The sequence below is a fragment of the Poromitra crassiceps genome, assembly GCF_964638095.1.
Source record: "Poromitra crassiceps genome assembly, chromosome: 10".
NCBI lineage: Eukaryota > Metazoa > Chordata > Actinopteri > Beryciformes > Melamphaidae > Poromitra > Poromitra crassiceps.
Window position 1 is genome coordinate 48,497,624 of NC_139631.1, and position 25,146 is coordinate 48,522,769.

General features: G+C 44.5%; 1 protein-coding gene across 1 annotated transcript; it reads right to left on the reverse strand.

Annotated features, from left to right (window-relative positions):
• Positions 1–1,531: 1,531 nt before the first annotated feature.
• LOC310784492 (hamartin-like) lies at positions 1,532–25,134 on the reverse strand (the record flags this gene model as incomplete). The annotated part of the gene is made up of 8 exons (XM_083645478.1): positions 1,532–5,210; positions 8,040–8,183; positions 9,951–10,138; positions 10,673–10,795; positions 15,911–16,021; positions 18,098–18,280; positions 21,146–21,294; positions 25,131–25,134. 8 exons carry the CDS (start codon positions 25,132–25,134, stop codon positions 4,652–4,654), a joined length of 1,461 nt encoding a protein of 486 aa, XP_083501604.1. The 3' UTR covers positions 1,532–4,651.
• Positions 25,135–25,146: the final 12 nt, after the last annotated feature.

The following is a 25,146-nucleotide window of genomic DNA, read 5'->3' on the forward strand; positions in this document are numbered from 1 at the left end:
GAAAATAGAGTTGACCATCAGTGTGTTTGTTATCATGCTAGAGACAGACAGGCAGAGGGAGACACGCTCTGTGTAAATTAGACTACCGGTATAATAAAACAAAGCTGTGGTTTAAGCTCACCTGCTGCCGTTTGCCTCGCCTGTTGCCATGACGCGTCTGCTCTGCTGGTTGCTAGAAGACGTCATCTGTGTGTGCCGTGTCGTGTCTGATACTATGGTTACATGTCGCAAACAACAGACCTGTTTGTCCTGTAGTCTAGTATGACTTTCTGGCAGAGGTGGAAAGAGTACTACTGAAAAATCCTAACCAGTCTAACCAATGCAAATTAAACTACTTTTGCTGGGCAGTTGGTGTCCACAAAAACAGCATTTTTATTGAATTATAGGCTACAATGTAACAATGAAAACAATTGGGCTAGATAACCTGAACATTACTGAATTTAGTTAAAAATTTCAAACCAACCATGTTAATTTGAACCCAAGTAGCTGCCAAAAATAATGGAAGCATTCAAGTAATTCAGGGTTGCATTAAGCAAAATGTGTGACTGTTGACATAGCCTACAGTAACAGGTTGTATTTTATTATTCTCGTGAATTCCTGCCCAGCTCGATCTGCTTTCTGTTGCTTGACGCAACTCAAAAGAGAGAAGCGGCGAGAGTAGACTCAAAGCCATCTGAAAAATAAGTAGGTAGACGGCGTCTACCCTCCACTACACCACTGGTAGAGGTTAGATTCTCTGCTCGAACCCGGCCCGCGGGGTCGAGGCCGGAATTTCCCCTCCATTCCTCAGACCCGGGCCAGGCTCATGGTCAGATATAATGCCCTTTCTTTTTTCTTTATTATAATTGGGGTTAATATTTTGTGTGATCATCAAAATGTTATATGTACATTGTAACCTGAGGCCCTTCTATCCATATACAATACAGCTTACTGTAACTCCATCAAATCCAGTGAATGACAGGTGTGTGCGAGTGAGAGCCAGACAGATTTACAATTCTTTATTTCTATTGTTCACAGTTTAACATTGTCTCCTCAGCATGCTGGTGATATTGAACAACTTTGTATGGCAATGCAACAACTGCCAACAATGAGAAACATGGGGTCAGAATCTGTGCAGATGTTTCCTGCCAACAAAGTGTTTCTGTGAATTAAAGCAACACTACTGAGGCAACAGTTGCCCACCAGTTACCCCAAAAGTTGCCCTGCCTGTGAGAGTTGCCCTGCAGCAGACGAGACAGAAGAGACAGTTTCTTATCTGAAAGGGAAACTTTTTCAGTTCGATTCATTTGAAATTCAAACAGTTAAATCGTGCAGATTTTATTTAGTTCTAAATTTAAAAACAAGTGTAGCACCCAATAATGTAATGTTTTCCTGAAAATTTGGACTTTGTGTAACTTCATGGAAAATGTAAACTTAATAATGTAATAATGTAAGAAAGTGTCCTGACTGATTTGCATATATATATATATATATATATATATATATATATATATATATATATATATATATATAAATAAATAAAACTGACGATAATGTACTACCTTCCAATGTACTACCTTCCATTTGTTTTTCATCAAAACTGATAATTTGAACAATGTAATAATAACAAAATAATAAGTTTTTTCTCTCTGAAATGTCAAGTGTGGAATTAGAATCAATAAGTGTTATTGTCATGTTAGCCTACTGAAAACATCGGACACTGGCTTTATGTAGAATTTGAATTGACAACAGATGGCAATTGGTACGTTGTTAGGCAAATATGCATAAACTAAAATCCCTATCAATAGGAGGACCCATCCATACACCATGCTAATTAAATTGTTACATCATAAAAAAATGTTTGTGGGGGGGGGGGTTACCTGGAAGGTATTATATTATCAGTAAAAATGTTAAATATCAGTCAGGACATTTTATTACATTATTGTCAAATTATTACATTATTGGGTTTTATAAAATGTTCGGCCAAGTGCAAATCTCTGGTAGTTATTCAATCTTCGGTAAATTCTGACATTATTGGTGCTACAATAAGTCTTTGGTCTTAGCTCCATCTGTGGGTTCAGTCTGAAACCGCGTCGGTCCGTTACATTCAAGGCTGAGACCGAAGACTAGCACACGGTTCAGCGGCAAACCTCTCGTTAAAGGGACACGTCAGCAAAAAACAACGCTGATTTATTTTGCACATGATCTCACACAGACATTCATTTAGTCTGACATTCATTGAGAGTTGACTTGCATTCCAGCTTCAAGGTGCAAAACCATGCCAAATACCGTCTGTATCTGTATGCTGATTGGTCTGAAAGCATACTATTGTTGAAAATAAAATAAAACGGATCATATACAGTATGTACTAACTAACTTAACCTAAACTCCGGCGGTCACCCCAAATACCGACAATCCACTACAGAAAAATGTATATTATTAATGTTTGTTTATTAACTGGCCCCTGGCCTCCTGTGATTTTGCAAAAGTGGCCTCCGGGCAAAGCAAGTTGAGTATCCCTGCTTTATAGTGTGTTCGCCATTTTTAAATAGTGTCCGAATTCTCAACTGTTAATTTGATTCACTCACTATAACTATAAAATACCCACAATGCACTGCAACTTCTAGTGAACCGCGAACGTACCCTATATTTTCTCCCAGCATCTACTACAATGCAATGCGGTCGTATTTAACAAGCGTGAGGTAGTGTCCAAATTAAACTTGTTTGATCATTCCCCAAGTAGTAGAACCATTCTGAACATGGCTAATGATTCAGTGCCTTCTGATGACATCATTGGTCCACAATTAACTCAAGTCAACTCTCAATAGAGAGTTGACTTGAGAGAGTACAGTACAGGAAAAGGCTATGGGATTTTGGTTAAATGCATGAAATAAGGTCTGTGGTTAACAGAAGTTTATGGGAGTGGTCATTTGTGTTCAACAGTATATAACTTTTTAAACATTTTCTGAAAATCGTGTAAAAAAACAAGTCATACAAGTGGTCCTTGTTTGTGAAGATTATACTGCTGAACACAAATGACCACTCCCATAAACTTTTGTTAACCACGGACCTTATTTCATGCATTTAACCGAAATCCCCATTCTAAAACCCCATTACGAACACAAGTGCTACTTCCAGACTCATTGCAGTAGTCTATAACTGTCAAACTAAATGAATGTCTTCAAAACAGTTTACAGTTTTGGGATAATGTGAGATCATGTGCAAAATAAATCACCATTGTCTTGGGTGAACTATCCCTTTAAGGTTCGATGATGACAAGAGGTCATCGGTTTCTATGGCAACAAGACTCCTCTCTCATATCAGCCCGCCCCCCCCCCAATTCAACTGTCTGCAGTCTGACATCATCACCTCTCTTAGCCAATTAGGAGCTGTTCTGGCAATCCTTAACATTCATAAAGGCACTGATTAATAACCAATAAAAACACGGATGGAGAAGACGCAAGCCCCGCCCCCTGGTCAGGACCTATGGATCCAACCAATCGGCTCGCTGCCGCAGCCTGAAACAGACGAGAAACGAGAGACAGAACCGAAGCAGCTTTTAGCGTCACATCACCATGACGACCAGAGAAACATCAGAAAAAGAAGATCACGTTTTGTTTTTGTTTTGGTCTGAGTGAAATGTTCTATAGTCTCTCCTAATACTAAATATAGCTGAATCGCTTGGTTTGACCTAGTAAAACGGTTTTTATTAATCATTTTATGAAACGTCTATGGAAAAATGAATGGTGGCTGAACTCCCTTAGGCCCTATGCTGAACCCGGGAAGAGGGCGTGACTTTGGCACTCTATGGAGAACCAAACCAAAACTTGAAGAACCGAGCCAGCAGACCAATCATCATGGTGTGAGGCGGAGTCAGTGTGTGTTTGTGTGTGTGTGAGAGAGAGAGAGAGAGAGAAAACTACACTGCAGCCAATCACCAGGCAGCTTTAAGGCCCTGAGGCAGAATTGTGTTCTTAACCTTTCCATGAAGCCACGCCCACTTTCGTACAACAAAAGCCTTGGATTTCACAGTGGAAAAACATCGTGGCTCGTTTAGAAAGAAAACACTTTCTGAAAACGTGAGGAGAGAAATCAGCCATGCAGTTGCTGAATCTGTCTTCATTTGACTTAAACAACGGTTAGTTTAAAAGTTTGGATATGAGTTTCGGGAGTTTCCAGAGGCCGCTCATGGCTGCAAATTTCATGAGCGACTAAATAAGTTAAAAATAATTCATCCAAATTATACGGCTTTGCTTTTCATCATCATCATTATTCTTAATTCTCTTAATAACTATCAGGTATAAACAGACTGGTAGCATAGTTAGCTGTAGACTGCTGTGATGCCAACGGGTAGTAAACAGACTGGTAGCATAGTTAGCCTCTTAGCTGTAGCATGATGTGATGCTAACAGGTGTAACAGACTGGTAGCATAGTTAGCCTGTTAGCTGTAGCCTGCTATGATGCTAACAGGTATAAACAGACTAGCATAGCTAGCCTGTTAGCTGTAGCCTGTTGTGATACTAACAGGTATAAACTGACTGGTAGCATAGTTAGCCTGCTAGCACCTGGATTGACTTTGTAGATCCGTTTCTGCTGCTGATCTCTCTCTCTGATTAAACATCTCTCCATCCCTCTCTCTATTCATTGGTATTTTCAGCAGCCCCCTCCCCCCTCAGTACTCTGGTAGTGTCTCATCGTAGTCCATGATGCTCAATTCGTGTCTCCTCTGGCGGACGGCCTGGGTCAGGGTCCGGGGTCCAGGTCCCTGTGGGGGGGCGGGGGTTCTAGGGTTGGGTCCCTCCGGGGAGGCGGGGGGTGCCTGTGGGGAGGCAGGGGGTCCCTGTGGGGAGGCAGGGAGTCCAGAGGTGGGGGGTCCCTGTGGGGAGGCTGGGGGTCCAGAGGCAGGGGGTCCCTGTGGGGGGGCGGGGGGTCCGGAGGCTGGAGCCTGGCTCGGTGGCTCGGCCTGGGGAGTTTCCTCCTCTAGCCCCACCTCCTCTGCCTCCCCTGGCTCCTCATCCTCCCCGGGGGGTGGGCTGAACAGCTCGCGGGCTCGCTGCTCCAGGAAGGAGCCGACGGCTGGCGGGGACTCGAGCGGCGAGGAGGTGCAGAGGAGCAGCGGGGAGGTGGACAGACGTTCACTGCCGTTGATGATGCCGATGGAGGAGGAAGGCTTGTTGCCGAGGGAACGGCTGCTCTGAACGGTTGGCATGGCAACGTCGCCACCGTTTGGCCTGATGGAGAGACAGATTGTAGTTATACTTTAAACATTATGCATTCATTTATATTTTCTATTCTATTTGGACTATTTCAGACCAAGTTCATTTGAAGGTTTTTATCTGGACCTGAGACCGCAACAGCATCCTAGGCGTGATGTTACACTGCACCACAGGCTGTAGAAATGTATCACCTTAGCTCAGCAAGGACCCCCTGGGTAAGGATAGCACCTCTACTGACATATCTGGTCCTCCTACATGCCTGTATGGCACTTCCCATGATGCCTACTTTAGCCAGCACATAGGGATAGGAGAAGGTAACTCTGAATTCAAATCCCCAGGCACAGCCTACCCAGCTGTCAGTTCCCACAAAGGGTCTCAACTATGAGTGAATGGTGCATTGCTTTGTGCCGTGGGCTGCATGAGACCAGCCACAGCAAACGGCTCATCTCCAGCCGTCTAGACTGTGTCACTCTGTTACACATGCACTCAGGCGAGAGAGTGAGCTAAACACCTTCTCTAAGCCAAGCCATCGTGCAAGTCACTGACTTCACTCTTCCATCACATCATCCTCCCAAGTCCTGCAGCAACGGGGGACTGGCGAAGCAGCAGGTGCGGACTTCACTGAGAGCCGTAAAGCCATAAAGTCAAGTTCTTCCGAGTGGCCAATGGAGTCAAGCAAGACTGCATCCTGACATCCACTCTCTTCAGCATGATGTTCTCAGCCATGCAGACAGATGCCTACCGCACTGATGGCAAGCTGTTCTCTCTGCAGACGATTGTGCACTGAATGCCTCAACTGGAGGCTTTGCCGCAGCATGCACAGACTTTGGCCTCACCATCAGCACCAAGAAAACAGAGGTACGGCACCAACCCTCTCGTGGAGCCCCCTACATTAATCACTGTGAATGTTAAACATCTCCAAGTGGCAGACAAGTTTGTCTAGGTCGACGACGAGCTCATACACAGGATTGCTTGCCCAAGCGCTGCTTTTTGGCAGACTCCGTGCCTCTGTCTGGGAGCGCAGAGGGCTCACCCTACAGAGTGTACGCCTGTGAGACCTGGACTTAGGGGTGTCAAAAATAATCGATTATAAGATGCATCGTGATGCGGACCTGCACGATTCTGCATCGATTCACAAATATCAAAAATCGTTTTTTTTTTTTTTTTTTATATAATCAAATAAAATATAATGGAAGTACATGCAGTTGTTTATTTTAATTATGGATCATAATACAATGCAATTCTAAATGCACTTTTATTTTAAAAGTAGCCACACAGTGAGAAAAAAGAAAGTGAGAAAAAAAATCATGTATTCGGGGAAAAAAGTGATGCATCGATTTAAGATGCATCGATAATCGTTATCGAATCGAATCGTAGCCCTCTGAATCGTAATCGAATCGAATCGTGAGGCCAGTGAAGATTCACAGCCCTAGTACCGCTGGCATGCCAAGCAGTTCAATTGCCAAGCAGCTTAACGCCGTTCATATGAGATGCGTCAGGAAGCTGCTCCACATCAAATGGCGGGAAAAGGTCCCAGACAAGGAGGTCCTCCACAGGGCTGGAATGGAGAACACCCACGCTGCTCAAGTGGTCTCAGCTGAGATTATGATGCAGAGATGCTCAAGGCAGACCCTGGCACAGCATCATCAGTGTTGGTTGATCTCTTTAGGGCCATCTGAGAGAGTGACGCCATTCCAAGTGACTAATTGTAAAACTTCCCAAGAAAGGCAACCTTACAGAACTGCGATAACTGGCATTGTATCACACTCCTTTCCATCCCTAGCAATGTGCTGCAGAGTTCTCCTCCAACGGATCATTAGCAATTGACAACCAGCTGAGGAAAGAGCAAGCGGGATAGAGGAAAGGCAGAGGATGCAACGATCAGATATTTGCACATCATCAAACAGTGCCTTGAGTGGAATGCCCTGTTGTACATCCATTGAATAGACTTCAGAAAGGCTCTTGACAGTGTGCCAAGGGAGACCCTCTGGAAGATCTTGAGGTCATATGGAATCCTTGAAAAGATCGTCACCATGATAAGTTCTATAACCATTTCAAATGCAGTGTGATCATTGACAAGACACACTGAATGGTTTTCAGTGGAATCCGGCGTACGACAGGGCGGTATCCTCTCCCCCATCTTCTTCCTAGTTACCATCGACTGGATCATGTGTAAGACCACATCAGATAAGCCCAGGGGCATCCAGTGGACACCTTTCTCCCATTTAGAAGATCTTGACTTTGCCGATGACGTGGCAGCCCTCTCCTCAAAGAGAGATCATCTGCAGCAGAAAACTGGCTAAGTAGAAGAAGAAGTAAGTAACGGGCTCATCAGCAATCTTCGCAATGCGAAGGATGAACATAAATATATTTTTTTAAATCTTTTTTCCCCGCCTCCCGTTTTCTCCGCAATTGTACCTTGGCCAATTCCCCCTGCTGTCCTGGGCATTGCTCCACCCACTCTGCCGATCTGGGGAGAGCTGTAGACTAGCACATGCTTCCTTCGACACGGGCAGTCACCAGCCGTTTCTTTTCACGTGGGTGGATCACGCTATTACCCCCAGTTCCCCTCCCCCCGAACAGGCACCCCGACCGACCAGAGGAAGCGTTAATGCAGCGACCCGGACTCATACCCTTAATCCAGCTTCCCACCTGCAGACACTTGGCCCGTATAGACACCCGGACAAGCCCGAGGTAACACGGGGTCTCGAACCTGCGACCCTCATGTTGGTAGGCAGGGAATCTACCGCTGCACTACCTGGATGCCCGGATGAACATACATGGTTGCAGATTGTCTTCTCCCTAGAAGCGGTCTCAGGTCCAGACTGCAGTATGGCTGCCTACCTGCAGGGGGTGCTGCCATCCTGGGCCCGCTGGCTGTGTGTGCTGAGCTCCACCAGGCTGTACAGGTGCAGCAGCTCGCTCTGCAGAGCCTGGGTCACTCTGCTCAGAGCCACGCAGCGACTCTCACAGGCCAACAGCTGGCCTCTGACAAACAAAAACAACAACATTCATATCAAACATCACTTCATAAAATAATAAAACATGTGGAACAACTGCTGATGCTCACAAGTCATTTTTTGCAAGTCCATATCAAGTCTCAAGTCTTTCAGGGGCAAGTCTGGGTCAAAGCCCGATCCCAATTCCCCCCTTGGCCCTACCACTTACCCCTTAACCCTCCATTTTGCGCGTTCACGTGAAGTGCTAGTGCTGTCCCAATTCATTTTTGCTTCAGACCGAGGGTGAAGTGGGAGGGGTTACTAACACTCGAAACGGAGATTTTTAGGACCCACACTCCAAACCAAGGGCTTAGAAGGAAATCGCTATTAATCCACCAGAAATGAGCCAAAAGTTACAAACAAACGTTTATATCCGAGTTTAATGTCGATACAAAGGACTCTGGATGCTCAACATTTCAGAAAAAAGTTCTATCGCAATTCGCGCGGCACTGGTTTCCAGTTTGAGAAAGAGGAGACGGCAATCTTTGCAAATATCGAGTTTTGAAATGCGTGTTTCAACAGTGATCCTTTGTATCGACATTAAAGGAAGACATTCACTTATTTTTTAAAGTTTTGGTTAGGTATTTTGCGACTATTTTAACATAGACATATGGGTGCCCACTTCAAGCACCAGCCACGCGAGTTTTGGAGATATCAGCCACAGAGTTTCTGCCTTCTCTTGAATACAACTGAACTGGAAGGCTTGTGGTGCTCGAAGCACCAAAAAAATACATTTGAAAAACTCAACAGCAATGTCTCTTTGCAGAAATCATGACCCGGTTACTCAAAATAATCCACAGACCTTGTTATGAGCAGTTTCATGTCAAAACTATTTTCTTTTGCAGTCTCATATAGGAACTAGCTAGCTCCTAGTGGCTGTAGTTCGGACAAAAGAAAATAGTTCCTCCATGAAACTGCTCATAACAAGGTCTGGGGATTATCAACCCGGATCCATAATGCCTCCGGCCTGGCTATCGCCGGTGGAGGCATAAAAACCAGAATATTATGTAGCTACAATATCAAACTCAATCAATTTGATTAGGCTATACTATCCTATATAGCTAGCCTATGTTATAATCATGTCTTCCAGTGACTCCTGAGCAAACCAGTCAACGAATAAAATAGTATAATTTAAATATTAATACGGTATCAAAAATTTTAATATGCAATATGATGACAAAATAGTGTATTTACTGTATGAGAATCTGCAGACTTCAATCTGTTTGAACCAGAAATAGCATGACAGTTGGGCAAAATGATGAGGTAATGAGTCGTGTCCCATTTCCTAGGTGATTGTTTTCAATCCCTACCCCTTGTGGCTCCGTTTTGAAGGGCAAGGGCCAACATGAGGGACACTCAAAAAAACAAGGGGTAGGGGTACAAATAAGAAACTGGGATTGGGCACAAGTCTCAAGTCTCTTATGGATGAGCGTTCTATCATCTGCTGGATGCCATCCAGTCTGCTTAGAACACTGCATAGCTAAAACTAAGGAATACAAAGCATGTACTGTATTATCCTCACTCCTTTATCTATTAGCATACAGTATCAGCATTGATTAGATTACATTATTATTAGTAAACATTTCCTTAATGTTAATGTAATGTAGATTAGGTGAGACAGTTCTAGATTATAGATTATAACATGGTGATTGGTACCTGCTCTGGGCCTTGTTATAGATTATAGATTATAGCATGGTGATTGGTACCTGCTCTGGGCCTTGTTATAGATTATAGATTATAGCATGGTGAATGGTACCTGCTCTGGGCCTTGCTGTCCTCTAGGAGTTTCTTCTGGTCCAGGATCAGCTGCTCCTTCCTGCTCAGCTGGCTCTCCAGATCTGCCGCTCTCTGATTGGCTGCTTCCAGCTTCTGTTTGTGCTGCTTCTCACTGTCCACCAGCCTCTGGAACTCCCTACCCACACTGCACTGCAGCATGGACGCCTCCTACACACGCACACGCGCGCGCGCACACACACACACACACACACACACACACACACACACACACACACACACACACACACACACACACACACACACACACACACACACACACACAGCTGTGACTCCTGCGATATTAATATTAGGGATGGGATGATATGTCGATCATGTTATAGCTTGTTTTCAAGTCATGTCACGTCACAGTGCGAACTATGCTTGGAGGGCATGGAAGTGAATTCTCCATAAAGAAGCACAAACACAAACTCTCAAAATGCATATGGTTTACGAAACGACATAAACCACACTGTTAAGGCAGTTTGGCATTTATGGTTGCTCAAATAGATCAAACTTCAACAAAAACAACAACAGAAAATCTCATTGTTGGAAAGTTTGTACTGTTTTCCCTCTCCGGCTTACATGCTCACATGCGTGCGTGCATACCATGCTGCAGTAGGTGGGTGTCTCCTCTCTCCAGTGTGTGTGTGTGTGTGTGTGTTAGAGAGAACACGGTTGGTCTCTCTCAGTGTGTGTGTGTACCTGTGTGCTGTAGGTGTCTCCTCTCTCCAGTGTATATGTGAGAGCTCGGTTGGTCTCTCTCAGTAGGAGAAGCTGTTTATTCATCAGGAAGATCTGCTCTCTGAGCTGCTCACTGCTGGACAGCTGCACACGCATACACACAAACAAACACACACACACACACACACAAACGCATACACACACACACAAACGCATGCACGCACACACACGCACAGTTAGCCACTGTGACATCACTCATTGGTTTGTGGACTCCTGGACTTGCATTTTGACTGTTGCCATCTTGATTTCTTTTTGGCCAGACACCCACAGCGCTGCCTGCTATTGGTGCATGATCAGCGAGCTGCACCATCACTGGATAGGTAGTCTCTCAAGCCAGACTGTCTCTTCTACATTCTGCGAACGCACCATAAACACAAACAGTCTGTAATTCACGCCCACAGAACATGGACACAGGAAGTTGGGGGGGGAAAAACACCAGATCAGAGGGAGTTTGAACCAATGCAGGTGATTGGAGAAATACCTGCCAATCACTGTCTTTAGGCGGTACATCCGGGACATCCCCCTATCATCGCTCATTATTTTTCCCGAGTTTTGGCCAAGTTCTCCCAGCTCGAACACTGCATGAAAAACCTGCTTTCCGGGCAAGTAAATGACCACATATAGACTCAGTATGCGGACACTATGTGCTACTTTCCCCCACTTTGCCACAAAGACCTGCAAAGTGGATCTGATTGCAGTTGTGCAAAGTCCCGGAAAGTAGATTTTTTTGTGCAGTGGAAGTTTAGGCGGAAGCATTTGAAAATTGTGAGAGCCAACCGTTTAAGAGACTACTGGACAGGTGACCTGTCAATCATGCCCCAAAACATAGTCTGCTTTATCATCTATTTGACTCTAAATGGGACCATAATTGACTAAATGAACATAATCAGATGGTTTATTGAAGAAGACTTGAGATTGAGACCATAAACTCATTAGCAAAAGTGTTTACTTTTAATGATAATGATAATGACGTCAATGCTTAAAAAACTAATTCTGAAGGGATGGAGGTCCCCATCTTCACCTTCTTTTCAATCGTGGTTGACAGACATGACTTCTGTTATACGGATGGAGAGACTTAGGTTCCTGAGGACCAACTCACTCAAGAAATTTGTGAGGGATCCATTTCTAGCCTACCTCGATGAGGTTAGGGGTGATAGCAGGGATTCCGTTAACCGGCAATTGCCGGCTTTTAGCCGGTATTTGTGGTAAATTAATACATTCCTTATATAATATAGCCTAATAGTGTGCCATAAGTTACAACTTAAATATAGACTGCCCCGCTGTTATGTTGAGTGTTTGGTGAAAAAGGGAAAAAATACAGCTGCTTCCTAGAGGCTGAAATCCAACTTTCTTAACACATTCACTGCCAGCTGTTTTTTTTTTTTTACTGTAGGTAGCTTCTGCCAGAGGTTTTTTTTGAGGATTCTGGCTCATCTTTCAAGACCTGAGGATTCTTTTCTGCTAAGATTTTGTGAACACAAAATATCTAAAAAGAACTAATAGAATGTGTGCTTTCTCTGTCTAAAAGAGTTAGTTTGTAGAGTTAGTAGTTATGTAGGCATTAGCACTTGAATACAGCATGGTTTCAGCGTCTGAAAATTTGAGCTGAGATAAATAGCTTTTTGTGAAATTCGATAGAACAGTCACTTTAACCATTCATTTTTGGCATCAGTAAGACGTCAGACATCTAAACAATAGTTTTGAACAGTAATTTCCTCCATAACAGCAGGAAACACCCCTCTCCTTCAAACTCCTCCCTCTGTGTGTGTTCTTCTTGGCTGCAGCGGGCGTGTCACAAGCTCGTTTCTGTTGCTGCTGCTGCTGTGCCTGTCTGCTGGCGGCCGCTGGGCAAGTCTGGATGGGCTCGCTCGTTTCTTGGAGTTTCGGTTGAGAGCTTTGATGAAGCTTTTGCGATTCTGGTCTTATTTATGCTGCGTGTTTCAAAGTGTGTTCCACCCGTAATCTATTATGCAAAGTTGCAATCCCTCACCACCAGCAATCAGCGCGAAAGCGTTTTCGCCAATCCATTCTACAGTATGAGAATGGTTTCATCGCGCGTTCCCCTGCAGTTTTGGCTCTGCTTTTTCTAGTCTGGGAGAGCACTGTCGCCACTTAGTGGGTCGGTGGAATGGGTTGTACACGTTCGGTGGCTCCAATATTTATATAAGAGATGTAAAAGGGTTAGATGCACATCCCACGGTCAAAAAAAAAAAAAACTTTTTTTTGACGTATTAACACATTAAGTGCCATAGACGACCTAACTCGTCTTACATAATCCAGCGCTTGAGTGCCAAGGACGAGCTAACTCGTCTTACATAAACATTTTTTTTTTTTGACGGTGGGACATCAATCAACCCCTTTTACATCTTCGAGATAACTATTGGAGCAAGAGAATGTGTATAATCTATTTTACCGACCACTAAGTGGCGACAGAGACAGAGAGAAAGCCACAGCCACGGACCCGTGGACCAAAAGCAGCCGCCTCCCGCGGAAATGGCTTGGCGATTTTACAGTCAGAAACGAAGGAGCCTCATTCTCATACTGTAGGCGGGGACGCTTCGCGCTGCTGCGGTGGGGGGGTTCCAGAAATGGACTGGGTGAGCAGCATAAAGCCTAGAGTCGCACGGGGCTTAATCGGGGCTCTCAAACCCAAGAGACAGTGAGACCTATCCACACTCGCTGCCAGGGAGAGGCTGCTCAACTCGCTGGAAACTCCCAGCAGCACAGACGGAGGGAGGAGCCCGGAGACACACACACAGAACGGACAGAGATCCCCTCCCCCCAGAGCCGCGGAGCAACGCGCGAACACACACACACACACACACACACACACACACACACACACACACACACACACACACACACACACACACACACAATACAGTATACAGACTCGCCCAAAGGCACCCACAATCACAGGCAGGTGACTATTCTGCTGAATTTCACAAAACTGCGATTATCTCAGCTTGCTGTCTCATACGCTAAAACCATGCTGTACTCAACGGCTAATATCTACATAACTACTAACTCTGCAAACTAACTCTTTTAGACAGAGAAAGCACACATTCTATTAGTTATTTTTAGATGATTGGTGTTCACGAAGTCTTAACAGAAAACAGATCCTCGGCTGTTGTAAAATGAGCCAGAATCCTCAAAAAAAAACCTGGCACAACTTACCTACAGGTTGAAAAAATGGCTGGCACTCAATGTGTTAACACGTCATTGGCAGTCAACCGTTGGATTTTTTTTGACGTATTAACACGTCATTGGCAGTGAACGTGTTAATGGTTAATTACTTTAGATTGTGTTTACATTTTGTCCAAATGACAGAATATGTGAACAGAAAAAAGAAAAAAGCATCTCGGATGAGACAACTTTCCAGCATTTACTGAACCAGCGTCAAGTCAGGCAGAATGTAAAAGTATGTCTTCCGCTATAGGGCTTTCTTTTTTTAATTTTTAAAATGTTTTTCCCGATTTTTAATCCCATTTTTATCCCTCATTAGTGCTAATTTAATTTATTTATCCTGGTTGCTGCTCCACCCTCTGCCGATCTGGGGAGAGCCGAAACTGGCTCCATGCTTCCTCCGAGACATGGGCAGTTAGCCAGCCGCTTCTTTTCACCTGACAGAGGAAGCTTCACCGGTAGGACATAGCACGTGGGAGGTTCACGCTATTCCAACCAGTTCCCCTCCCTCCGAACAGGCGCCCTTAATGACCAGAGGAGGCACCACATCAGCAACCAGGATATTGCATGTTTTGGTGTGGGGTTCTTATGTGAAGGAAACCCCCAGGGGACATGGGGACAACATGCAAACTCAACACAGAAAGGACCTTTTTGACGACCCCACCCGGGCGGTGGGCACTCGAGGACATGCGGACGGGCACGCACTCCTTCAGCGCTCACAGCGTCCCAGGTGGGAATCGAACCCAGGACCTTCTAGCTGTGAAGTGACAGTGCCTACCACTGTGCCACCATGCCGTGTTACTTTTGTTTCAGTTTCTTCAGCTTCGGTCGGACTTTGGCAGCTATTTTAATGAGGACACATCGCTCCTAATCGACATACATGTCATATTCCTCAGGTGAGCGCAGCCTTGTTTGTGCTCCTGCATTTGTAGTTTAGTAATGTGTAATGTCCCCCCAGCTGTTTTCATATCAGCCCCCGCCTCTCTCTCTCCCACTGCTGAAAAATGCAGCTCAACGCTACGTGTGGCGCTTGGGTGTGTGTCTCTGTGTGTGTGTGTTTGTGTGTGTGTGTGTGTACACAGCGGAGCTGCATGTCTGTCTCTCTCACTCTCTCTGTCTCTCATACTCTCTCTCTTTCCCTTTCGCTCTCTCTCATATTTACGCACGCGTTAATTAAATTAGTAAAGAAAAATGACAACAATCGCCTGAAAAATCGCCCCTAAAAATCAACCGTCAGTGGACTCAGCCAATCGTCGGTCGGCAATATATTCGTCCAATCGCCCAAGCCTAGTAGGTTCCCGGTGCCCTTGGTCAGTGCGATATGGTTGGCTAAATTCTTTCTTTTCTTAATTGGTGTGTGAAGTCCTTGGTGTGCTCTGTCATCAACGATCTTAACGATCTCATCAAGGTGAGTAAACTATGTTATATTGAAAAGGGTGCCTAAACAGCATTCATGTGCATTTTGCCTCCACTACAGCCCTGAATTCAACCAATGAAGGCAGCAGTATGAGCCAACATAGGGTGGGTTTTCATCACGCCATGCAGGTGGGATGGAAATACGGAACAAACCCCATCATCCCGTATTGGTTCACAGAGGCCATGTGAAAATATCCCTCCTTTCCGTGCCAAGTGACTGATTCACCCCAACTGACCTCTTCTTGCCCACGTCGCACGTGGGGGGAAAAACGTTTGGTTTACTTTTTATGTAACAAAGATATTATGTAAAAATTCACCGCGCGTCCAGTTGTTATGAATGGTAAAATTAGCTATAGAAAGCAAAACCTTTTTTGGGTACCAGTCTGTAAACATGTTTATTTCTGTTGTAAAGTTGGGTATTTTAACATGGGGGTCAATGGGGAATGGGGAATTCGCTTTTGGAGCCAGCCTGAAGTGGCCATTCGAGGAACTGCTGTTTTTGGTACTTCTGCGTTGGAGACGGAGGTTGCCGCTTGTGTGAGCGTGAATGTATCTGCATGATTGACAGCTGAATCTGCCAATGGGAGGGCTCCTTACCTTGAGTGACAGCTGGGTGAGCTGGTGTTCTGCATTGTAAGCCTCGTTATTGGCCTTCTGAAGCTCCGCCTCCAAATCCTTCAGCTCGCTCTGACACTCCTGCAGCTCGCTCTGAAACAACCAATCACAATCCTGTTTTTCAAACAACCAATGAGTGCAAAAATCACCCTGAGTCAGCCAATCACAGAGGTAGAATGCTGCAGCGCCATTGAACCATCTCCACCTGAGCTGTCTGAGGAACCTGCTGAAGATCAACTGGCAGGACAGAATGTCTAACACTGAAGTCCTCAGCAAGGCTAACATTCCCAGCATCCGCACTAGGGATGGGACCGATCCGATCCAATATTGGTATCGGGGGCCGATACTGACGTAATTCATGGATCGGATTTGGCCGATCCACATGCCATGTACTGCTGACCCAGTTTTTACATGGCTCGCGCTCGCGCTGAATGAGCCCACCGTTACAGTCTCCAGAAATTCCATTCCACAGTTTGCAGATCGCTAGCCTGTAGCAGCACCCACTGTGGCTGGCTGTGTGTCAGCTGAGCCGACTCGTCACTCAGCTAACGTAATATGCCCGTGGCGTGGAGATATGAAATAGTAGATACACAGACAACTTCTCACTAATCCATCCAGCCGTCGTGTTGACCGCCGGAAGCCCACTCCGCATCCCGGAGGGGCTATATTTTATTACTTTTCACAAATCAATTCAAATTGTTTTGGGAAATATCTAATGACCCAATTGTTTTTGCGGGATATTATGAACCAGGTACCTAATGTTATGAAAGAATTGATTACAAAACACTAAGTAATGTATCTTAGTAGGAGCCAGCTACAGACAGAGGGCCCTTATTTAAAGCAGCAATGCCTAAATAGTGCAAGTATCCTCATTTGCCTTGTATATTTTTCTACATTTTGTTTTTTGCAAGTTGTATTTTACTTACATTTTTACTTCAATTGGCCAAATTTTTGTCTGTACTGTATAGTCAAGAAAAAATAGCGATCGATGATATCGGAATAATATCGATATCGGCAGATATCCAAATTCAGATATCGGATCGGAACTGAAAGAAAAGTGGATCGGTGCATCGGCATCCCCAATCCCCACCCTGCGTGAGAAAGCACAGCTCACATGGACTAGCTATGTGAACAGAATGCCCTGCACGAGACGGCCAAAACAAAGTCTTCTTCAGAGAGCAGGAGAAGCTCCTGTGGCCTGTTGAAGAGGCAGCAGTGCAGATCTGCCAAGGAAGGAGGTGTCGCTGCACCTCACAGCTCTACAGCTCCCTGACGTGTCCAGTGTGCCACAGAGAATTCTGGGCTCACACTAGGGCATTCACAGACTAGTCGACTCGTAAAACCACTATTCGACACTGTGCTTAGTAGTCGACTAGTCGTTTTTTTGTTGTTGTTATCTTTAAGAAAGAACATGAGGTATTTACACGACATACATGGACTATCATATCCCATATCCCATATCCCCCACAAAGAACATCAAAACACAACAAAACAAAACAAGAAAACTGCATAAGATACACAATAATCCAAGAACAAACAAGACTATTGGACAAACAACCAAACAAAAACAATGCATTCAAAGTAAATACATGGATCTTGCCCTGGTGGCAGCTAGGAAATGCATAGCTTTAAATTGGAAAGCATCCAATCCCCCAGCTGTAGTTCACTGGTGGAATGAACTCTCAAGCTACCATACGTTGGATAACATTTACTACAAGAGCAAAGGCAGATTCTTAGACATCCCCAAAATATGGCAACCACATACAGAGTTTGACTTTAAGAACTTTTTACCCCAGTGTCATTAGGCTTATCAGGATAGGAGCTGAATGCATTGTTTTTGTTTGTCCAATAGTCTTGTTTGTTCTTGGATTATTGTGTATCTTATGCAGTTTTCTTGTTTTGTTTTGATGTTCTTTGTGGGGGATATGGGATATGATAGTCCATGTATGTCGTGTAAATACCTCATGTTCTTTCTTAAAGATAAAAAAAACAAAAAACTAGTCGACTACCTTTAGGGACGACTAGTTGACTAGTAAAATTCACTAGTCGTGAATGCCACTGGTCTGCTCAGCCATCTGCACACTCACCAAAACCCAACTAAATGAGACGTGCAATGGTCATCATAAACTATGTTGGACGAACAAGATGTGTGTGTGTGTGTGTGTGTACCTGTAGACTCTGTCTCTTGCTGCGTTCCTCGTGCTGCTCTCTCAGCAGTGCGTGTATTTGTGTGTGTAGCTGGGCTGTGTATGTGTGTGTGTCATTCTGCAGTAGTGTGTAGCGCTGCTGCTCCGCCTCCAGGCTGCTGCTCAGAGCTTGGAGCTCCACCTCCTGTAGCCGCAGCTGGGCCTTCTGCACACACACACACACACACACAATACGCATGCACATGTGCACGCGCACACACAACACAACACAACACACACACACACACACACACACACGGGGATACAGTTTGTCAGCTGATATCTCACGCGCCTTCACTAACATTATCGTTTGGACCTTCGCTAACATTATCGTTTGGACCTTCGTTAACTTTATCGTTTGAACCTTCACTAACATTATTGTTTGGATCTTTTCTAACGTTATCGTTTGGGTGAGTGATAGGCCTGTGAATCTTCACTGGCCTCACGATTCGATTATGATTCATCTGTCCACGATTCGATTCGATTCCGCGATGCGATACAGCTCCAACAGTATTGCAGCTCCAAGTATCAAATCCTCAATTTTCTGTACTATTACTGCACATGGCTACTTTTTCATCAATTAATACAAGCAGTCAGATAAATATCAGCATACCTGCAGAGCTCTTTTTCCCCCTTTTTTCCATAAGTGACAATTTACGCTTTTACTCTGAAGGCAGAACAACCCAACTTCCTGTTTTAGCTTGCCGCTGCTATGCCTAACTTCCTGGCTGTTGCTTGCTAACCTGCAGTCACTGACACTGGTGGATTTGCGTGTGCCTCCGTGACATAATTATATTAGCAGTGTCTAAGCGACCACCCGTGCTCGGAGTTATATCTGTACTGGAATAACACAAAGTCACAACAGGAATGCGTGGAACTGCGATAGCAGTTAGTGGGAAATTCAGACACACAGGGACAGGTGAGTCAGCTGAGGCTGCTAATACAGCCATGAATACAGCCAATCTATCAGTACTCGGTGGCCTCACGTGTTGTTTTGTTATTATGTGAACTGTAAAGGCAACGTTTCATCGTCCGGTGATAACGTCTGTGTTTGTGTGCGACTGTGCGCGCGTGAGTGTGTTGTGGCAATCGTTATCTTGTAGGCTACAGCCCGCAGTGCAACAAGCTGCGCTCAGTGCTCACTCTGTGCTTTTTGGTCGATGGTGTTGAAATAAGTCCATTGCGCTGCTGTCTTTAGTAGCCAGTATCACAGCCTCTAGAGAGACTTTACAGGAGGGAGAATGGACAAGTAGCAGCATGCGTACATGAGAGAGAGCCGCCCCACCATAACGTAATTACCCTAGTTGAAGTGTAAATCGATTTTACGATTTTCACGTTTTTAACATCGTCCTAACTAATTAATTCGATTCAAAATCGATTTATCGTGCAGCCCTATATCGTTCCATCTCTAATAGACAGACAGACAGACAGATCGAAACAGAGGGGAAAGACAGATAGGGAGCTCACTTCTCTCAAGAGCAAAGGTGGAGGTTTGTTGGCTGAGACTGTTAAAATGTGAAATGGAGTTAACAAAAGGAAGAAAAGGGGAAACTTATTTTTCTAAAATTAAAGCACGTTTAAGATGCACATTTTCCCAAAGCACTATGTTGTATGTTATTTTTAACTCATTCAGTGCCAGCCACTTTTGGAGAACGGATGCTCCCAGTGCCAGAGTTTTCAGAGCGTTTTCAGTGATTTCTCGAGGCCCACAGAATATTGTGTGATATTACTATGTAAACACCGAACACGCACAAGAACGAGCTGGCTCTATTGTATCATCAGCAAAAAAAAGTTTATTGATACCATTTTCCGTTCTTTAGTTATGAGCCGGAGAAGATAGGTTGTTTTCAGTGTTTTCAGGCTTTTCAAATTATTAGCTGAGATAATCCGCCTTTTGTGAAATGCAGCATTTCAAGCACATTCACTGAGTCTGAAGATAATATTTTCTGATGTAGTGACGTAGTTGTTGTGTGATGCCCTGCGTGCACCACCCCCCTCCCCCCCTCCCCCCGTAAACTCCTCCCCACACTGCACACAGCCTCACGCAACCATTATATTTTCGGAGTGCTGCGTTTGTGTGCTGCTGTCGGCTCTCAGCGCCACAGCAGGGAAGAGCCAACCCGGATTGCTGAATGGTTTGGCGTCAGGGGCTGCTTTCCTGTCTGCTAATCGGGTGGAGAAACTATACAGACAGACAGACAGACAGACAGGGACAGAGGGGCTCAGTTGTGAGCGCGGATTGACTCCTGTTCGGAGCCAATGTCAGCTCCCGCGACAGAGCAAATGGCTCTGGGAGCATGCATCGGGTTGTCTTTGATCCACGGCTTTTAGGCTGTTTCTCGGACCTGTCTCTAATCTGGACTGCACCGAGCAAGCACTGTCGCCACCTAATGAGTCCGTAAAATAGGTTATACACCTCCAATAGCTACTATAGTTGTACAGGAGCTGCGGAAGGCTTTGATCGACGTCCCACCGTCAAAAAACGCATTGGACGTCGAAGGACGTCCGTGGCATTCTACGTCACTATTTAATTGGACGTCGAAGGACGTCCATGGCATTCAATGAGTTAAATGCAGCCATTATTTTACTTGACCTGAGAAAAGAATATGTGTTTATTATTAGTTGTAGGCTAGTTATTTATAATTAATCCAGTTAAATATGAAAACTGTAAATAACCATTGTTGATGTTTATTTTGATTTAACAGTCAATCGTTGACTACATACAGATGTTGTACCATTAGGCTACTGCAATCATTGAAGTAGCCTAAGTTCAATGACACTGAATCATAATGCAAGCTACGTTACAATGTTCTGAACCTTTGCTTGAGGACATTTTCTCTAACTGGACCTCTATGAATTTTAATTGAGTACCCCTGATTTAACAAAAATTTCCATAAAAATATCCCATTGACATTTGACTTTTATTGTGTTACTATGTAAAACAAATTGCTAGGATCCAGGTCTTCCAGACTCATTCCTGTGGTATTCTATTGAGTGTGTGTGTGTGTGTGTGTGTGTGTGTGTGTGTTACCATGGCTTGGTTGTGCTCCTCCAGGGCGGTGGCGTTAACGACCCTCCGGTGCAGGCGGCGGTTTCTCACGGCGTGCTGCTGTCTCTTGAAGCGTTCGTACTGCAGCTGACTGACCACCAGGAGGAGCTCCGAGCGCACTGCCTGCAACTCTGAGCCCGGGGCACAGCCTGGTGCATACACACACACACGCACGCACGCACACACACACACACACACACACACACACACACACACAAGCACGCACGCAGAGAGGGGAGGTCTGTTAGCTACTAGCATAGACTGTATACAAAATATGGCACAGTTCAGCGTGACGTCACCCATTGGTTTGTGGCCTTTAGTTTGGTGTTTTGGCCGCCGCCATCTTGGTTCTTGCACAGCTGGCATGAGACCAGGGGTTTCCCACAGTGTTGCAGAGCCGCCTGCTATTGGTCCGTATTGGATCGGCAAGCTGCACGATCACTGGACAGGCGACCTGTCAATCACGCCCAAAACAGTCTGCTTTATCATGTATTTGACTCTAAATGGGTGTGTTATATAAAAATGCATCCCCCTGTACAGTTATTATGAAAGGAGAAATAGCTACAGTAACCCAAAACCAGGTTTTGAACAAGACTGTAAACATGCTTACTCCTGTTGTAAAGTCAGGCATTTTAACATGCCTTTTGGAGTCAGCCTCAAGTGCTCAACTGCAGCTTTGATCACTTCCGCATAGGCTTCATCTGACCAAACCACTCCACTGTTTTGGTTTTCCACAGGGCAGGTAGTGAGACTTTTTAGTAGCACCTCCATCAAGCTTCCAAGCGAGCCAAAAGATGATGTGAAAAGACAGCTGGCTACTGCTCTTTCTTGCTGCCATCAGCCTCTTCTGACATAAAGTCTGTCTCCTTGCTTAGCCTCCACAGACGGCCATTTTAACTTGTTTTTTAGATAAATTAAAGGCTGGAACATGACTAAAATCCCTCTGTATTGGGGGCGGGGGCGGGGGGGGGTACTATTTGCGGTGGAAAACAACAGGTACCAAAGGTGAGTAGAGGCAAGTTGATCCTGTGTTATCCAGGTGATGTTCCCAGCCAAAGGCCTGTTGGCTGCCAGCCAGCTGCTATACCAAAGAACTGAACTTTGTTACACCATAAGGGACATTGCTTTAGATCAACTTTTGGCATGTTTATTATGGTTATTAGAGCCCGACCGATATATTGGTCCACTGATATTATCGGCCGATAACCGATATGTTGGCCGATATTGCAGATATTTTTTTATTTTGTATTTGTATTTGCATGTTGTGTATTATTTGATTTTTTTTCTTAACTCAACTTGTATTTTATATTTGTTCCATTTGTGTTTTTGTATTTCTAGTTATTTAGAATTATTAGATTCCCAGTGAAGTTTACAGTTTCATTGCATTGATGTCATTTTGGACAATAATGTTTATTGATAGGCTGTAAAATATCCTGCCTACATTATATATCTCAAGTCATGTCAAGTCATATCTTTGTCAAGTGTTTGATATTTGAGGGATCATTGCAAACGATTTGAGTAGTATAATGTGTATATATAATATAAGAATATCGGCCGATATATCGATATCGGAAATTCTTCACTCTCTAATATCGCTAGCCTCAAAAATCCAGTATCGGCCGGGCTCTATTTTTATTTATTTATTTTTAATCAGGGACAGTGCACATTAATCAACATCAATACCAATGTAAATGTGCCAGGGTTAGCTTAAGAGCTAATTTGCACCTGTAGTCCCTGAGCAGGAGCCAATCCAAAGGTACATTATAAATAATTCATACAAAACACAAATTATCACAAATCATACAAACAATATACAAGTACAACTGGTGAAATCACATTGCATTATTAACTCATTGAGTGCCAGCCACTTTTGGAGAACGGATGCTCCCAGTGCCAGAGTTTTCAGAGCGTTTTCAGTGATTTCTCGAGGCCCACAGAATATTGTGTGATATTACTATGTAAACAGCGAACACGCACAAGAACGAGCTGGCTCTATTGTATCATCAGCAAAAAAAAGTTTATTGATACCATTTTCCGTTCTTTAGTTATGAGCCGGAGAAGATAGGTTGTTTTCAGCGTTTTCAGGCTTTTCAAATTATTAGCTGAGATAATCCGCCTTTTGTGAAATGCAGCATTTCAAGCACATTCACTGAGTCTGAAGATAATATTTTCTGATGTAGTGACGTAGTTGTTGTGTGATGCCCTGCGTGACCCACCCCCCTCCCCCCCTCCCCCCGTAAACTCCTCCCCACACTGCACACAGCCTCACGCAACCATTATATTTTCGGAGTGCTGCGTTTGTGTGCTGCTGTCGGCTCTCAGCGCCACAGCAGGGAAGAGCCAACCCGGATTGCTGAATGGTTTGGCGTCAGGGGCTGCTTTCCTGGCTGCTAATCGGGTGGAGAAACTATACAGACAGACAGACAGACAGACAGGGACAGAGGGGCTCAGTTGTGAGCGCGGATTGACTCCTGTTCGGAGCCAATGTCAGCTCCCGCGACAGAGCAAATGGCTCTGGGAGCATGCATCGGTTTGTCTTTGATCCACGGCTTTTAGGCTGTTTCTCGGACCTGTCTCTAATCTGGACTGCACCGAGCAAGCACTGTCGCCACCTAATGAGTCCGTAAAATAGGTTATACACCTTCAATACCTACAATAATTGGACAGGAGATGCAGGGGGCTTTGATCGATGCCCCACCGTCAAAAAACGCATTGGACGTCTTTCGACGTCCATGGCACTCTACGTCACTATTTAATTGGACGTCCTTCGACGTCCATGGCACTCAATGAGTTAACATACAACCACAACTCCTGGACAGTGGACAGATGATCCATTTGTATGTGCCCTATGTTTAAATCCACCTAGAGATCCACCCTATTTGTGCATACACGTTTGTTTAGATTTGAAGTAATATTTCAATTTAATTTTAAAACTATGGTAATTAGCACAATTCCTAATGGCTATAGGGAGGCTATTCCAGGTTTTTGAAGTTCTCACTGAAAATGCAGACTTTGCAAATGAACTGCAAATAACTATTGGTTATGTTATTTCCATTTACTTGCATGTTAAAGACATTGTGAGAAGATGACATCACCTGACACCAAATATCAGCCAATAGCAGATGGTCATTTCAGTAGCATGCCTTCACACAGACTTGGTGTTTAGTTTAGGGAATGTGGAGCTGATACAGATGTGATGCTTCCTGCCTCACTTTACAGAGAAAATACAAACTCAACAGTTTACTTTTAGAGTTCAAACCATTTGAGAAAGTCCAGCAGTTCTCTCTCTCTCTCTCTCTCTCTCTCTCTCTCTCTCTCTCTCTCTCTCTCTCTCTCTCTCTCTCTCTCTCTCTCTCTCTCTCTCTCTCTCTCTCTCTCTCTCTCTCTCTCTCTCTCTCTCTCTCATATGCAGGCTCCTCACTCTGAGGTCAATTCTGATTTTATTCAGTTGTTAAAGCAGGACTAAACGCCCCAGATTTCTTGCAAAACTGTATTCTACTTGATTTGAAAACTCTGCAGGCAAGATGGCCGACTATACTCCCTCCTTTAGCTGGCAGAATTCCTCCCCCATAAACTAACATATCTTGGCCAATAAGTATGTAACATACAAAATAAAACAACCCGTAATATCTTAATTTGATGTAGAATGGAGAGGACATGTAACTGTTTATTAAACTTGCATTCCAGGAATATTGTGCTCTAAAGATAACGTTAGTGGCTCGAGACTGTTTCGTCCTGAAACCCACTCGCTTTGCGCCAGAACACAATTCGGGGGTGGTTTTGGGATTCAAAATAACGCATCCGAGATATAAAACGTTATGAATATAGCCACGTTATAAACAACAAACTAACGCTGGTGATCCGTATGGAAATGGTTAAAAGTTCTATCAATCTGGTCATTTAGTGGCGTTTTACTGCCATGTAACATAACTAACTAGCGGCTAACATTAGCCACAATAGGCATTACCCATGGATGCATTGGT